The sequence below is a fragment of the Pyxicephalus adspersus genome, chromosome 6 (assembly GCF_032062135.1).
Source record: "Pyxicephalus adspersus chromosome 6, UCB_Pads_2.0, whole genome shotgun sequence".
Lineage (NCBI taxonomy): Eukaryota > Metazoa > Chordata > Amphibia > Anura > Pyxicephalidae > Pyxicephalus > Pyxicephalus adspersus.
The window spans coordinates 32,079,950-32,096,569 of NC_092863.1; the positions used below are offsets into that span (position 1 = coordinate 32,079,950).

The following is a 16,620-nucleotide window of genomic DNA, read 5'->3' on the forward strand; positions in this document are numbered from 1 at the left end:
TTGTTTTATAGCTTTATATCACAATATTCCTACATTGGTGGGCTGACACATGACATTACCTATTAGTTCATACTGCTTTGTTTAGGGGGGGTCACACTTTTGTGGGTTTATGCAGCATTTGTGTTAAAGGCACACATGTAGGTGTGAAAAAGCCCATATAGTTTACCTTTCACACCAAAATGTATTACATAGAATTGGTTATATGAAATACAGAATAATGATAACCAGACTAATTACAGTTGAAATAATTCAGAATCTGGACCACTGAGGGTCTATTCATATTTGTCTATTTATATTTTACAAAACACATGCAATTTTTGCTACATTAAGATGCTTGTCACACATACACCAATGCATTACTATGAGTGCTGCAATGCACGGGGAACAGTGTGAAATCAACCTGAATGTTTTTCCTTTCTGTTTGATACATTTTCTAACTACATTTAACTTTTACAGGGGTTAAAAGCAGAAAAACACAAAACATTACTACACATGACAGGGCTAAGCACTTGGAAATCAAAAGCAGATCTCATAATGGCATTGCAAGCTATGCTGATTATGGAGGTACATTAGGCTTATTCATTATCTTACATATTGATTACATTTGCATTGTTGTGTTGCATTATTGCACTTAAAATACATTGTGTTAAAGCAGCCTATTCCTTTGAAGGTGCATGCACTATTTTGTGTAATGCAACACACTATGTGACATGTCATTGTGTCACAATATCTTGTCCTGTGCTGCAATGCATGTCTTGCATGGTGCATTAAGGTGAAATTCAGAATGACTGGCTGGCAGTACCACTTACGGTATGTAACCTCAAGTGCTTTAAAGGAAAGCATTTTATTATAAATATTTTTTTTTAAATTGTTTAATCAGGAACTATTTAGTCAAAAAGTGTTTTGTATTCCCATATACTGAATGACAGAAAATTTGGGTGTGACACTTTTTGCTTCTTAAAATGGAATCAAAGTTTACCCTTAGTGTCTGATATAGTTAAATTAGTTTTCATATTGCCCCACCCTGCACCCATTGTAAGTGTGCTGCTATCATATCACACTATAATTCTTTAAAAACCAATTAAAAACAAATGAATTTATAGTTAGTAAGAGAAAAGATTTCTTCTTACTCCTACAGCTCTCCTACTGAGCAGGATATTCATAATGGCAGATTCCAGTACTATAGTACCGTGGAACAATTGTGTTTTCTACACAGATTACATTTCTTCAAGACAAGGGATGTATATTAACTATATGGGTTTTAAATAGGAGCCAATAAAATGTGATCACTAAGTATTGTCTGCATGTGTTAGCTAAAAGTTTTATAACTAGCTTTATCATTGCAATATTACTTTATGAATCACCTCTTGTAGCATACATTTCAATTTGCTATATTAGGACTCAAGTAAAGAAAGACATGGAGTTTAGCGACATAATGTTATACAAGAGTTTATTGAGATATAAGCACATGACATAACATGACAGACACAAAGTAAAATCCAGCGTTCCACACACCAGAAACAGAGGGAAAGGGAATAAATGCAAGATAATACTGTATTAGGATTGCAAACACATGAAAACATGTTGGAATATTGGATAAACAATGTTAATACAATGCAGTTGCTCTAGGTATTGCCATTAGTGCATTTTCCAATGTTGTCAGGACTTCCTCTCATCTATTTTCATATTACATGGCTCTGCCCTATATATTCACACCTAATCAACAGCAAAGCTGCCTTGGTTTAACATCATTCTATTACACTAAAACACTAAAGCTTGATGTTCCACACATCAAAAAATGTGGGTAAAATGTAAAAGTAACAAACAATACAAAGAGAGTAAGCCACTAGAAGTACTTCAGATATAAAAGCTAGATCACAAGAATCATTTACCCCTGTTTTTCTTTATTTCTGCTGAAGTTAGTGTGCCAAGTGCGCATGTACAGGTATATGTTGCTCCTCTGTCCCATTCTGATTTTTCAATGAAGAGTGAGCTGTACATTTGGTAAGTTTCTGTGTCTTCATCTAGTATAGGTACAATGTTTATGTACTTATTTTCATCAATGACAACACCATCCTTCTTCCACTGCACATATAAACCTTTGGGAGTGAATCTTTTCAATAAACATGTTAGACTTACAATCTCAAAATTAGCCAGTTCTGCAGCTGGTGGTGGGAAAAGATAAATTGTTGGCTCTGTTGTTGGTTCTGTTAGAATAAAATAAGTTTTATTAGTACAGTGAAAATGTGACCAAATAAGTGAGTGTCTTTTAAATCTATTAAGGTGTCTGTCTGATAAATGTGCAAATGACATTGCTGTCCGGTCTGCAGTTAAATTGCACAGCAGTATTACCAACCCAAAATCTTAGATGAACATTTAGGTAAATTAACTGAAAATTTGCACAGACTATGCACATCAAAATATTGACATATTCATGACAGATAGTAAAGGCACTTTTAAACTCTAAAGCCCTCAAACAACTCTCTAGGTGTAGGTATTGTGGAGATAGATATATTCAAATATCACTGCAAAGGCACTGAAATGTTATCCCTGTTCCTTTTTTACTTTTCATAGAGATCCATCCTTATATTTTAAATAAACACTAGATGCTCTTTAGTTTCTATTTTAAAATTATATATTGTTTAGCATTATGACATTTCTCAAGATGCCATCAGTAGGTATTGGCTTTCAGATTGTTTCAATTTGATAATCTATTTCCTTGCAATATTTTGTATACTCAATTGTCATGCTGAATAAAAAGTAAATTATATTTAAATGCATACCGTCTCTGTGTTGAATTGTTTTTTCTATAGAGGATGGAAGGTTGCTGTGTTCAACGATGCAGGTAAAACCCTTTCCAGACTTCCAGTCAGTAAGACTAACTCTCAAGCTGCTTGTAACACTGTATGTGCCTTCATAATCTTGCTTTGGTTCAGAGTTGAATGCCTGTATTTTTTTGCCATCATCACGAATCCACTTAAAGTTTAAAGAGTCTGTAGACGGTAATTTTGACACCAAACAGGTAATCTTTGGCTCCTTGGTGATCAATAAGTCTTTTGGGGAAGGAGGGAGCAAGACAACCTTTGGGTGGAAAGTTGATGACTCTGAAAATAAAAGTCACATTTAATAAAATATATTTAAAAAAATGAAAGCTTTTGGGGGAAAAATCAAAAGCAATTATTAAAGATATGAGTTTAATATGGCTGCTGTGCAGTAATACTAACAATGCCAAGGGGATTTTTTTGTTTACAATATGCTCAGTGTTAAAAGCTGTATTAAAGCCTTCCAATGATGACAATTATTTGTTTGTATGTAGCAAAATATGTTCTTACCTGAACATTTACTTATGCTATCTTCAGTTTTAGTGTCACTTGGGGGATGGCTCACTTTACAAGTGTAAGTGTCTCCGGAGTTCCAGTCCACCTTGGGAACAGAAACTTGGCTTCTGGATTCAAAGTGCCCTTCATTATCCTTTAATGAAGGAGTATTTTTGGGGGAGATAGAAGTTGGATTTCCATTTAAAAGCCACTGTATTTTAATATCATCTGGAGAGTATCCATCAATCAGACAAATTAGATCAACTGAACCAGTTTCTCCACAAGATGCTTGTGTAACCTTTACATTTGGTGGGATTGGTGAAGGCTTTTCACATTGGTCTAAATATAAATAAATACATGAAAAATATTAATCTCGTATAGTGCATTTGCAAACTTATTAGCTGAATATTGGTATTAGTTAAGTTTGTGTTATGTCATAGAATATAGATATAATAAACGGCTGCATAAAATTTAATTATAAATATATAATATAATATTATTGATTACCCTCCTTCCTCAGATGTAAATGAAGAGAAAGTGTGCTCTCCAAATGTTGATCAACGGTACTTCTGCATAAATGTATTGATTGTAATATCAGTGACAGATTTTGCACATATGCTAGTATGCTAGTGTCATAGAATGCTTAATCTGTATTTTTATATGATTTGAACTGGAAACCTTTAGTTTATTTAAAAAAAGAGAAAAATGTTTGTGTTTGTAAGACAAGCTGTTAAAAAATACCACTATAGTTGTAGAAACATTTTGCTCCTACCTGATATTTCAACGTTGATTTTCGTATTTGTTGGCTTGTGGTTCACATTACATGTGTATGTGCTACTTTTAAAACTAGATACAGGAACAGTCAGAAAACTAGTTGACATGTAGTTCCCACTTGAAGTAAGGACTGCTGGAAGATTAGTAATTCCGGAAGTTATTAAGCCTTCATTCCATTTGACTTCTACAGGTCTAGGAAGGTAGTTGTTAGTGAAACACCCAATAAGGACTTCTTGTAATGAAGACTCAAAGTTACAGCAAGGTACTAGTGGGTAAACATTCGGAGCTTGTTGTTGAGCTGTGAGTTAAAGAAAAAAATTATTAGTTAAGACCACAAATCTTCAAATAATCACATAATAGAAAATTTGTTATTTGTTAATAATTTTGCAAAGGATAAATGTGAGTTGGGGTAGGTGGGGCTTGTTGGATTTTTTGTTTAAGATTTTTTTTATTGAAAGATAGTAGTTTCATTATTTGTATCTAATACATGAAGCTATTTTTCAAATGCAATGTATGTAAATGTGCATTCAAAAACCAAAATGCATTTTACCATTACCTTGTGAGTTTGCGAATTCCTGGACTAGGGAATATGATGATTTTGTGATTTATTTCAGTCTTAATAAATTACCATATTGATAATCCCACTTTTAACACATTTAACTTGTACATTCTTTGAAATCCTTATCTATTTTTGTATCTATTTATGATGTTTTTATTCTCACACTGGTCAAACCTATAGACTTTATCAAAGCATAGCAAGTATCCTGAGTATAGCTTCTCTTGGCTGTTTACAGCATATTTACCATAGGTAGACAATTTTTTTACAGATAAAATATATTGTAATATTTTTCCACTCTCTGTCATATTTAGATCTAATAGTAGCCACACCTTAAAATATATAATGGGGTGAATAAACGCAAAAAGAATAAAGAAAGGAGGGATTTAGAGGCTAATTTCTTAAGTGTACTTTTTTCAATATAAACTCAAAATTAAATTGTACATAATTGTAATACATTTGTTAGTCCATCCCTCATTAGAGCATGATGGAGTAAGGACTGCCGAACTAGACTGTAAATGACAACTTAAATGCTCATGAAATTGGCCTCTAAACCCCTCCTTCCTTTCTTTTTTTGCCTTTATTCACCTTATTATATTTTTCTACAGACTCTACAGTGCTCAGGTATGCTGCTTAGCATGCTGCTAGCATCAAAATTAAAATGTGTTTTTAGTTTTGCCTTTCCCCCATCAGAATTTTTCAACTATGCTTAAAAAAAGACATTGCTTTTACAGTGCTGAAGCCTGAGAGAATAACGCTGTAAGTAAAAGTAAAATTCTCTCCTGAGCTCCACCTAACATTAACAACCTTAAAAGCCAATGTGCACACTTGTGATCTGATGAGTTATTTCAACTCATTAATTTGAATAGGCTAGCAATCTACCAGACAGCACAAAATTTGAGTGTGAACCAGGAGAAATATAGATGTTTAAGTACAGATAACTTATCTAACAATTATATCTAGAAATGTGCATTCCCATCTATAAGATAGACACAATAAAATATACACATATGTACTGTAAGGCCTCATTCAGACACACCACCTAAAGCTGTGTGGTTAGTCTTTCCTGGGTGTCCATATATGACCCTGGGAGCAGATTTTTGATTCTACTATAGAAATGGGTAACCTGTTGCTATGCTATGTTGAATTATACATTACCCTTAAAATCTAACAGTAAGAATAAACCTCAGATCCATGCATATATTCATCTACACATTTTCCTTATTAACACACATGTCTCGTTTGCAAACTAATATTCCTATATTACTTTATTTTCATTCTTCTGCATCCATGTATTTCATTTTTTTCTTCATGTGATTACCCTCACTAAAGTAAGTAGCTACCTATGTTTGCATACCAGCTTTGCAGTGCTTGTTTTTCATCTGATGTAACTACAACATGTTGATATGATGATAGTACAATATGTACTACAGTCCTCCACTTGCATTTCAGTCTTCATGGCACAGGATTAATACGTCTCAAAAAAATGTTTTCCTAAATTTTGAATGAGGATAGGTTTTAGCTATATGCCACTATTGTTACTATATGCTTGCTATTTTATTAGTTTTCTGCTCTCACAATCCTTGACATTTTTACACATTGGTCCCCAGTGATGTCCTCTTTATGACATGATTATGAGTGAGTTCTATTTACAATTGATCTACATAAACTTGGTACCAATTTTTCATTGTCACCTTGACATAAATGTTTTGCTTTCTAACATTATTCACTATACATATGCTTAGTATTATCTTAGGGGTAATTTCTGCAGTAATTTTAGAAAGTTTACAAATTAAAGTCTCCCACTAAAGTCTTTACAAAAAAAGGCTCACACCAAGTCCCCCACCAATTCTGTCCAATCCACCATACAACAGCAACTACCACAAACCTCAGAGGCTTGCTTAATAGTGAAGAAACTTATTAGTAGTTAGAAGGAGGCACTGCAAGGCTGAAGATTTAGGAACCCCGATTAATAATTTGCATCCTATGGTGACCCCAAATTCTTAAGCCAGTTGACATACAATGCATATTCTTGTATTGGAAACGTGTAGACAGTAATAGTTTATAGCAAGCCTTGTATTTATGGAGCTGATTTGTTATCTTTTTCTATTGGCTATAGCATATGGCCTTTTAAACCATGCAGCTAGCTTTAAATACAATTTACTGTGTCAATTCCAATTAAACTATCTTTTCTATCACAAAAAACTACAGCAAGGCAGAATCCTGCTTTTCTGACCGTCATCCTCATTCTGCTGTGCTTGTTCAAGAAAGCTACAATTTGCTATAGTTAAAGTAGGTCTCTCTCCTGTGGTGCTTTGTTTCCATCTGGTCTTTCACACCCTTTAATACCTGCACATTTGCTTTTAGTAGGTGTTTCTACTGTTGAGCTTGGCCAAATGATCAAATTACCTACAGCAGTACATACTTTAGCTACAGTAGGCTTTGTATATATCCATACAGTAAATAGATTTTTAAAACAATCCTGTCTTACAATGCTTTACTTGCTAGCAGCAACCAGTTCCTGCTACAATTATTTTCAAAGCTGCTGCTATACTAGTCCTACTATAAATCCCATGTGCATACATAGTTACCAGTACAGGTCACTTCAAACTATAATCTACATTTAATATTATACTCTGGCTTGCAATGCTAATTTACTATTTCTTTGCATCAGTCAGTTACAACATTACTAGTTCTGCAATGAGCTTTACATTTCAATGACTTCCTAGTTGACAGTGCATGCTTGTGTATGCGGGCAGTTAGCTGTAGCCCTCCATGGTACACCCTGTTCCCAGTGTATTAGTTATACATGGCTCCCAGTGTATTTCTTTTCACTTTTGCTTTTTCCTGTAAACTATAGGCTGGTATATTAGTATTCGCTACACCCTACTGCCCCCATCTTGACATGCAATATTACATTCCTAATTTGTTACGCTATAGCTGAAAATGTATACATTCTGTAAATTGCTTAAATAGTACTGTTCCAATTATGGCTGATTTCTCACACTGTTGGCTCTAGCATGCTTTAGCTTGTCATGCTATGAAAATGACAAAAGCTGTATCTGTGTTTTTAACACCATTTACCAACGTATCAGAATCCATTAGTCTATCATCAATAAACACCACTAAAAGGACTCCCATTAATCCTGGCCAATCCACAATACAACAAAACCACCACAAACCCTAGAAGCTTTGAAAATAGTGAAGAAGCTAATTAGTAATCAGCAGTGAAGGCTGCAAAGCACAGCCGAAGCTCTGAGTGCCCCAATTGTTTCATGATGTGCAAGAGCCCTCGATTTTGCTTGAGGTTGTATCCTGGTTTGCAATTTTGTTCTGGGATTAAAATTGTAATCTGTTAGCCAAAGTTAGCTATATTTTATCACAACCTAACTACATTAGGCTACAATCAGCAATATGTTTTGTCATTCTGGCATACAGTACATACTTCTGGGCAGTAAACTATAGCTGACATACATCCCATGTACCACATAAGCTATAGCTATAGCATGTAGCCCTGCACCTATCATTTTGACTTCTAGCCTAGTTTACAGCACATTGTTTTATTCATTTGCCACTCTCAACAAAAAAAAACCTTCATACAGTATTCCCTGCACCCATGTCCCATTCCTGCTTGGCTTACATTGTATGTGCTTATTCTTGTTCCAGTAGGCTATAGCCTGCTAATCCATACCTGTAATACATTGTTATGTTTGTCATTGTAAATTATAGTTTGCTAATACATACATCCACCTATATTTCCACCCCATCTTGGTGTACAATGCATGTTATTGTAATAGAAACTTATTGGCAATCATGATATACTTACAGAAAGCCTTTTATCCATAATTTTTCTCATTTGTGTTCTCTTCTAGATCTAATTTGTTATCTATTTTACCAATCTATAGCGTACAGCTTTTTAAACCACGCTGCTAGTTTATAGTGCATTTTTCTGTGTCTATACTGACATTCTGATATACTGCCCACCATCCTTAAGCTGTAAGGATGACATTTTTTTAAAACAATCCTGGTTTACAATGGTTTACTTTCAGCTATCAGCAACCAGATCATGATGCAGCTATTATCAAAGCTACTGCTAAAACACTGCTACAATACTTATGCTTTCTTTGTTATCAGTATAGATCCTTGCAAAATATAGTCTGTATATTATCCCTAAAGTAAGGTCTACCTGTATCATTATACATACCGCAATGAATATTTACATTGCAGCAGTGAGTTACAGGTTACCATACTAGTTCTACAACAAGCTTTGTTTCTGCAATAAGTTTCTACTTTCTATTCTAGCGTTCAATGCAGGTTTATGTTTGTTGGCAGTTAGCTGTAGCCTTCCATGGTACACCTGAAGCTGATTTGTCTATTTCAGTAAGCTATAGCACATGGGTTTTTAAACCTGGCTTAAAGCACATTCTACTGTGTCTATACTAAATTACCAATTCTATCACATTTTTTTTATCACATAATCACTATAGCAAGGCAGGATCCTGTGTTTCTGACCCCCATCCTCAGTCTCCTATGCTTGTTCGAGAAACCTATAACTTGCTATGGCTGTATGTTCACCCTTGCCTAGTGCCTCTTTGCTTGTTTGACAGGACATATAGATGTGATGCCTCAATCCTGATCCAGCAAACCTTCTTGCTTAACCCTGTATTCCATTGCGGTCCTTTAACTAATATTGTACCATTATGTACACACAGTAAGCATAATTTTTTTCTTTAGCAATCGTGGTTTACAATTCCTTACTTGCTGGCATCAACCAGTTCCTGATACAGGTAAAAGCTGCTGCTAAATCACCCCTACTATCCACCTCCTGCTTGATAGTTACCAGTACAGGTCCCTTCAAAATATACTTTTTCTTCATTAAGCATTGTATCTGCAATGTGTTTCCGAATTCAATTCTAAATGACAATGAACTGCTATAGCTTGCTATTGATTAATACTTTATTTGTAGTTTTGTTTGGTAACAGCTAAATCCCTCCAAGGCATACCTACACCAGAACTTTTTTATTTGAATGCATTCTCAAATCCTTGCACTGATGTTATATGTGTTTTTTATGATATATAGAATATTTCATAAATGAAATGTAGCTATTGATTCTGTTGGCTATAGCTTCAGGTGTTCCTTAATTATTATGTTACCAATAGCCAGTGGTTGTAAACCTGCATCTTATATTTCAATAAATTCTTCTGTTCCTTTATTATTCTAGTATGGTATCGCCTACAAAGATTCTTTACAAAATCCTTCAACCCTTAGCCTGCTATGGTATAATTTATTCAAAAAATGTTAGGCATAATGTAGCAAAACTATAGAAGGTGATATGGAATGTACAGTAAGCTCATCACCAATTTCCATTACCCTTGTACATGATTTTCACTACATTCTTATTTTTTAAATGGCAGTAAGCTATAACCTTCCATGGTTTACCTAAAGCTAGGCCGACAATTATGTTAATTATATTTAGCCATGCGGTGTACTCTAGCATTCATAGAACCACAGTCCCACTTCACACAGTAAAGATTTCTCTATGAGACCACAGCTTGTATTTTTGAAGTTATCTTGTTCTGTCAGATCATATCATTCCTACCTTGCAACCTCATGTTTTACATAGCGCTTTCTCTAGAATAGAATCATATAGCCACTATACAATATACCAGACTGCAAATTTTATTCAGGTTCTATCAGTGGTCTTGTCTTTGCTTTGTACAGCACCAAGCATGCACAACCACAAAGTCTACAAAATTGACACTAACATTCCTTGCCAGTCCCGGCTAAAACTGTCTTACTGTGTGTACTATGTGTTCCAGCATAAACTATCGCTAATATTGTATAACACATTTTATATACTATAAATTCAAAGGTTTGAACATACATGTATTGCACATCTGCTATTACAGGTGTAGTTCATCTGTTCTAATGAAGATATGCCAAAAGATAAAAACTTTTTCACTAAGTCTTTTCAATTTGAATTTAGGAATTCACTACAAATATTTCTCTATTCCCCAGAAAAAAACAAAACTTACCACAAATAAGTAGTTCTGGTGCCATCAAGTTATTGTTTCCTTCTGGATATGTAGCATCTCCATAGCTTCTTCTTCTCTTACCACTGTATGACAAAATGATTGATAAATTAAAAAAAATCTATATTTTGTCATTAAAATCATAGCACAATCTCAATAATTTTATCTTTGTATGCTTCCCTGCATAATTTGCTTTCATTTGCCTTTTCTAAATTTAAAAAAAGTAAACAAAAAAAAAATTTAAAATTACCAGCTGTATGACTTTTAGACAGTACTGATTTTAGAAAATTAGATTTTTAAGACGGCTGAAGCAGGTAAAGAACATTAAACTAATTTTAAAGGCCACTTCCTGCTAATTTTTTTTCCATATCTCACTTGTTTTTTCATAAATACACAAACTAATTATAATCTTCAAAATGAATCATGTTGGTTTTAAAAATAGAAAGCCACTTATTTTGCATAATGGCATCTGCACAGCTGGAATTTTGTGAATGATTGGAATGCTAGTGTCAGGTTACTGGAACATTATTGAGATCAACTCACAAAACTGGCAAGTAATGCAACCAACACATGGCTTACTTTTACACACTCATATTACCTCTAAACCAGAATATTATATTTACTATGTCTAGATTGTAGGCCTTCCTATTAAAACATAAATCTTTTTCATCCCCTCTATCTCCACCCAGACATAGATAGTGCATACATAGAAGCATCTACTCTTGTTTTCTTTAATAATGGTTTTATAGAAGGACAGATACAAACAATGGCAAAGGACGAGGGGATGACCCTGTCCAAAAAGCTTACAATCTAAGAGGTGGGGCAGAGTAGTACACAACAGATGAGGGTTAAAAGAGAGAAGAAGAGAGGTAGGTGAATTTTAAAAGATGGGGTTTAGTGGTTCTTTTAAATGTGCAGAAAGTCAGAAGCAACCAATGTAGCCATTGTATATCAGGTAAGAAATGTGAGCTGTGGAGGGATTTATAGAGCAGTAAAGCACTGTAGCCTGAATTTGATTATGAGGTGATAAAGAAGCCAGTGTAGACATTTGCAAAAAAAACTGATGTGAAAGATAGAAAAGACTAGCTGCAGCATTTATTAATTGTATAGGAGAGAGTCTGGTCAGTGAGATGCCAGAAAAGTGGATGTTACAGTAGTTAAGACGAGAGATGAAATGAGCATATACTACGTGTTTGGGGACAGGTAGGTGCATATTTTGGAGATACACAGGTTGCAGAGCCTACAGATGTTCTGAATGTGGGAAGGAGAGTGCAGAATCAAGGTGATGCCACCTCAGCAGTAATGGTGGCTGGTGTTGTGACTTTGAACCAGTTCCCTAGCATTTGGGACTCTCTATAGCATGTTCCTAGCTTGTATTTTGTCCTGACCTTCTGTCAGAAAACCTAAGCCAGATGTCTGCCACCTGTCCTGCCCTGACCCCCTGCCTGATCACTGACATGGCTTTGTCTGTCGCCTAAAGTGTGTTTTGTGGCCACAACTGAATTACTGGCTGTCTTTACGTTGAAGTCTACCACTGCTCTTCTGCTGTTTGTTGAGGTAGCTCTGGGGACCAAAGTCTGGTATCACCTTGCACAGAGTCCAGTTATCACTAGGATTACTGGCCCAACTGGTGGGGTGCCCTTGTGAAGACCAAGTGTCCCCTTGATTACACTCTCCAGGGGTTCCTGCAATCCCTACTAGTGAGGGAAAGTCACAGCCAGAAATATCAGCTTCAGGAGACAGTGGTACACTTGAGGAAATATGCAAACAGATAAATGAGCTCAGTATCTTAGCACAGGAGTGCAAGTGGGGATAATTTATATCAGCAGCACCTGAACCTAGGGTACCACTTCCTGCCCATTGGAAGAATATATATCGGATTTTCGGAGTTTCCTTCAAAGACTTGATTAGACTCGCCACTGAAATTTACCACAAACTACGCAAGATGTATTTTTGCACCACCTACTCCCACTTAACCACTGGTCACCACTAATGTCCCAGAACCCATAAAAAGACAACTTTCTAGACCCTTGCTTTTCATTGGGAAGCACCAGAGACAGATCCAGGCTAACCTTTGCTTGTAACCTACGCAACTGTCTGGTCAGCCCAGTGAGTAAGTGGAAGTCAGCTTCATTCCCTTCTGTTACTTAAGCTCCCTACTTATCAGCTCATGTTTCTCTGTTCTTGTCCCTCCAATGTCCCAAAAAAATCCCCAACCAAACCTGGGCTGATGATGCTGGAAATCTGCCCTCTTCTTACTACCATTTACTTGGTCATCAGAAAATTTAATGTTTTGATATCCTACCCCCTCCTCTCCTTTCTGTTATTCTGGGCTTGCCATGGTTACAGGCCTTAACCCATGAGTTTATTGTTCCCTCTGAGTATTGTCAATAGTTTTGTCTTCCTAAGCCTAGTCATCACCTTTGTTTGGAAACAAAGAAGAAAAGTCAGGGGCTGCAGTCACTGCTTACCAGAACAGAGAGAGAGGAATACTAGAACAGCACAAGAGAATAGGCTGGGAAACAACGGACTGTGCAATATAGGTTTAACACAGGAGATGGAGAGGGGTGAAACGCAATCAAGCAACAGGTGTAAAAAAACTTGCTCAGCAAAGCTAGCGGATTGGCACTTGTGGAGATATGTTGCATGAAAGCTGAATGCTGTGTCTGAGCTTGCTAAAAAGCCAGGGATGATTAAGAGGATATTTCCTGATTGGCTGGTGGGATAGGCAAAACTGATAAAACTTGGGAGAGCAGGTATGCCCAGGGTCAGGGTCATGAGCAGGAGAGAGGCGCTTGCACTTTAGGGAGGAAGAGGTAAGTGTGAAGATAGCATAGTCACTTTATTAGGCACACATTCCTAGTACCAGATTGGACACCCTTTTGCCTTCAGAACTGCAATATTTCTTTCCAATATTTCTTTGTGGCATAGATTTACCAAGGTGCTGGAAACATATTTCAGGAATTTTGGTCTATGTTGATAGTTTGACCTAGTTGCTGCATATTTTTTCCAGCATGTCCAAGATGCAAATCTCCCATCCCACTTGGCCCTAAAGGGGTTCTTACAAATTGAGATTTTGAGACTTTAGAGGACATTGAACTCATTTTCATGTTCAAGAAAGAAAGTTTGATGATGATTTGAGCTTTGTAATATGCTATGTCATTAGGCCAGGGTAATGCCATGGCTAAGTCATCTTGCAAACCAGGAAACTCAGAAAAATGTTCACTAACAGATTCAGACCATGTGCAAAGTAGGGAGCAATACTGTTGTCAGAAACCACAGTGCCAATTTGAGGGGTAAAAGGAGAGCTAGGGCATGTATTGTTTTTTTTGTAGCAGAAATCAACTTGTTTGTGGTGTGTCTTCTGACACCCAAACTGACTAAATTGAGGATTATGTAGCAGCACCTGAGTTTTTACCACATTTAGGAGTGGAACTGCTTTGCCATGTTGGGGGTACTCTTGTCAAGAGTAATGAGGAGAAATAATTACAAAAGATGCCAACCATGGAGCTCATTCTCTTCACCACTCTACAGGATTTTAACAAATTCTACTATGTAGACGTGTCTGCCACTGCTGCACGTATCAACCAGTGCATAGACCTGACTACACAGTTCAAATTGCAGGGTGGTGGACACATTATGAGCTTTATGTTCATAAAGTACTAGGATGGCTTGGTTTTAAAAAAAATAGAGGCTTGATATCTTCCATTGGGGTAGAGCACGCTTCATAAGGTGCGGGATTCAACTTGTTTTGTAGTGACTCTACAACGAGTCAGGAGAGCATTTAGATGGCATGTCAGATGATGTCTGAGAGTGTACTTCTGTTTCCTGGCCAAAAATTTTCCAATGGAGGACTATCCGCCAAGAAAGAAGACTCTGGAAGACACAAAGATGGCCTTTTCTGTATGTACATCTATAGTACAAAATTTACAAATTTCCAGTTTAAAGGTCCCTCTTGGGCAACAACAGCAGAAATTATAGTAAGGTAAACTTATTTATCACAGTCAAGTAGAAAATCAATTAAAAAAATCACATCACAATACATATCACCATCCTATATTAAAAAGGTTAAAAGAGCTAGGGTCATCTAAATCCTAGGGTAAACAAATATATATGTTCATTGGACAAGACTGGTATATTTGGTAGGAGGAAAAATGGAATAAATAAGTTTAACTCATTATGAAAACTTTTCACAATTACCTACGTTGTTTTTTTTTATATAAAATCATAACGAAATGAAATAAAAAGACGTGCAGTAACATTTGGAATTTCCTTTCAAGTAGTTGTTTCTAAAGTGAATATACCTGATCAGGATCAGGCATAAATCATGCCCACACAGGGGACACCTGATGAACTATACGCCTAGCAGCTTCAGTGAGTGGAGAAATGCCAACTTTTCTTTTCAAGTGCTGCCATCCAAAAACCTTTTGTTTTTAGATGCATGTTGTATCTTCCTCTTTATCACTACCACTGACCTCATCATCAGCCTCATCTAGTTGCATTGTCTTGTCCAGAACAGTATCATCATTGTTGTATAAACTAGGTTATGCCAAAAGTGCTGCTTGACTGCCTGCTCTTTTTTTTTGTAATATTCAACCACCACTGCTACTACCAACTGTACCACTATTACCATCATCAGCACCACTATTACCACTATTACCATTACTGTCATAGGGGCGATTCAATATCTGTGCCCTTAGAGAGAGTTTTATGTCTGTTCCAGGGAAAGTAGAAAAACACTGTCTCCAGGGTAACATATCATGTTCACAGTCTTCATTTGCCTGCTTTGACTAAGATAATAAATAAGCCATCCAATCCACATGTGTTTAAACTTGGCTGGGAGGAATCTACCTTATGTTACCTTCTGTAAACATGCATAATAATACCTTATTCTATCTGTTATCACTGGTGGTGTGCTTAGTAGTGATTCAGATGCCCTCCTGCTGCTACCCATAATTTGGTGTGATTTGGATCTGGAGTTCAAAGATTTAGTTTTATTCAAAGTCCACTAGTGGGTGTTTTTTTTGTGGCGTCTTTCATTGCCAATCTTATTTCATTCACAATTTGTGTGAATTAACCTGTTTTTATTTTAACACAACAATTTTTTAAAATGGCCTGATAATAATTGGAAACATTTGCTGTGATTAGACTTTGCAGTCACAATATGAAAAAACAGGTAAATTTTATTAGCAACAAAGGTAAAAGTGCCAATGTATACCTACAAATAATTGCTGTCATTTCACATTGTAAAAAGCTACAATATGAGAAGCAATAACAGGAAAAATGTCTGTGTAAAATTAACAATATGAAAAAGAAGGAAGACAATTTTATTAACAAAAATGGGGAAAAATTATTTTATATACCTGGAAATGATTACTGAGATTTGTCACATTTTGAGAGAAATGGGCAAATTTTAATAGCAGCAAGTACTGTCTGCCCTAATTAAAATTCAAGGCAGATTGACTCTGTTATTGACTACTATTGGAACTATCTAACCACTACTAGTATCAAGTTTTTTTGTAGAGAAAAAATGGTTTGTATGGCCCATAAATATACCACTAATTTGGTTTATCCGGTCAATATTACTTAATATTACTGAATATCCCCATATTACTATTACTGAAATCCCCACATTATCCAGTATAAAGGGTAGTTTTTTTCTTTTTGTCAGGAGAGTGTTGAATAAGTGGTGGAGAAGCTCCACATTCCCATTAAGGTTTCACATCATTCAGTGATAGTGTCACCATCAATATAGTCTAGTGGCAGTGTTTAGGCAGCAGCAGCTGCTCTTTTGAATGGCAGCAGAAGTGCTCCTAAACCTTGGCCCCCTGAAGACCTGAACAACACTGTTTATTATTTTAGACATCGGTGGCAACACACATAAAATCTTGTGGCAGCAAAAGTGTTCCCATGAATTGGCACCCCAAACATCTGAGCATC

At 36.0% G+C, this 16,620-nt stretch overlaps 1 gene segment (V, D, J or C); it reads right to left on the minus strand.

The window, feature by feature from the left end:
• Nucleotides 1-1,433: 1,433 nt before the first annotated feature.
• The window catches only part of LOC140333456 (Ig gamma-2C chain C region-like), a 186,021-nt gene continuing 170,834 nt past the window's right edge, over nt 1,434-16,620 (minus strand). The window contains 4 exon segments of the C gene segment in view: nt 1,434-2,207; nt 2,784-3,104; nt 3,333-3,656; nt 4,090-4,389. Of these exon segments, the coding sequence occupies nt 1,885-2,207; nt 2,784-3,104; nt 3,333-3,656; nt 4,090-4,198 (1,077 nt within the window).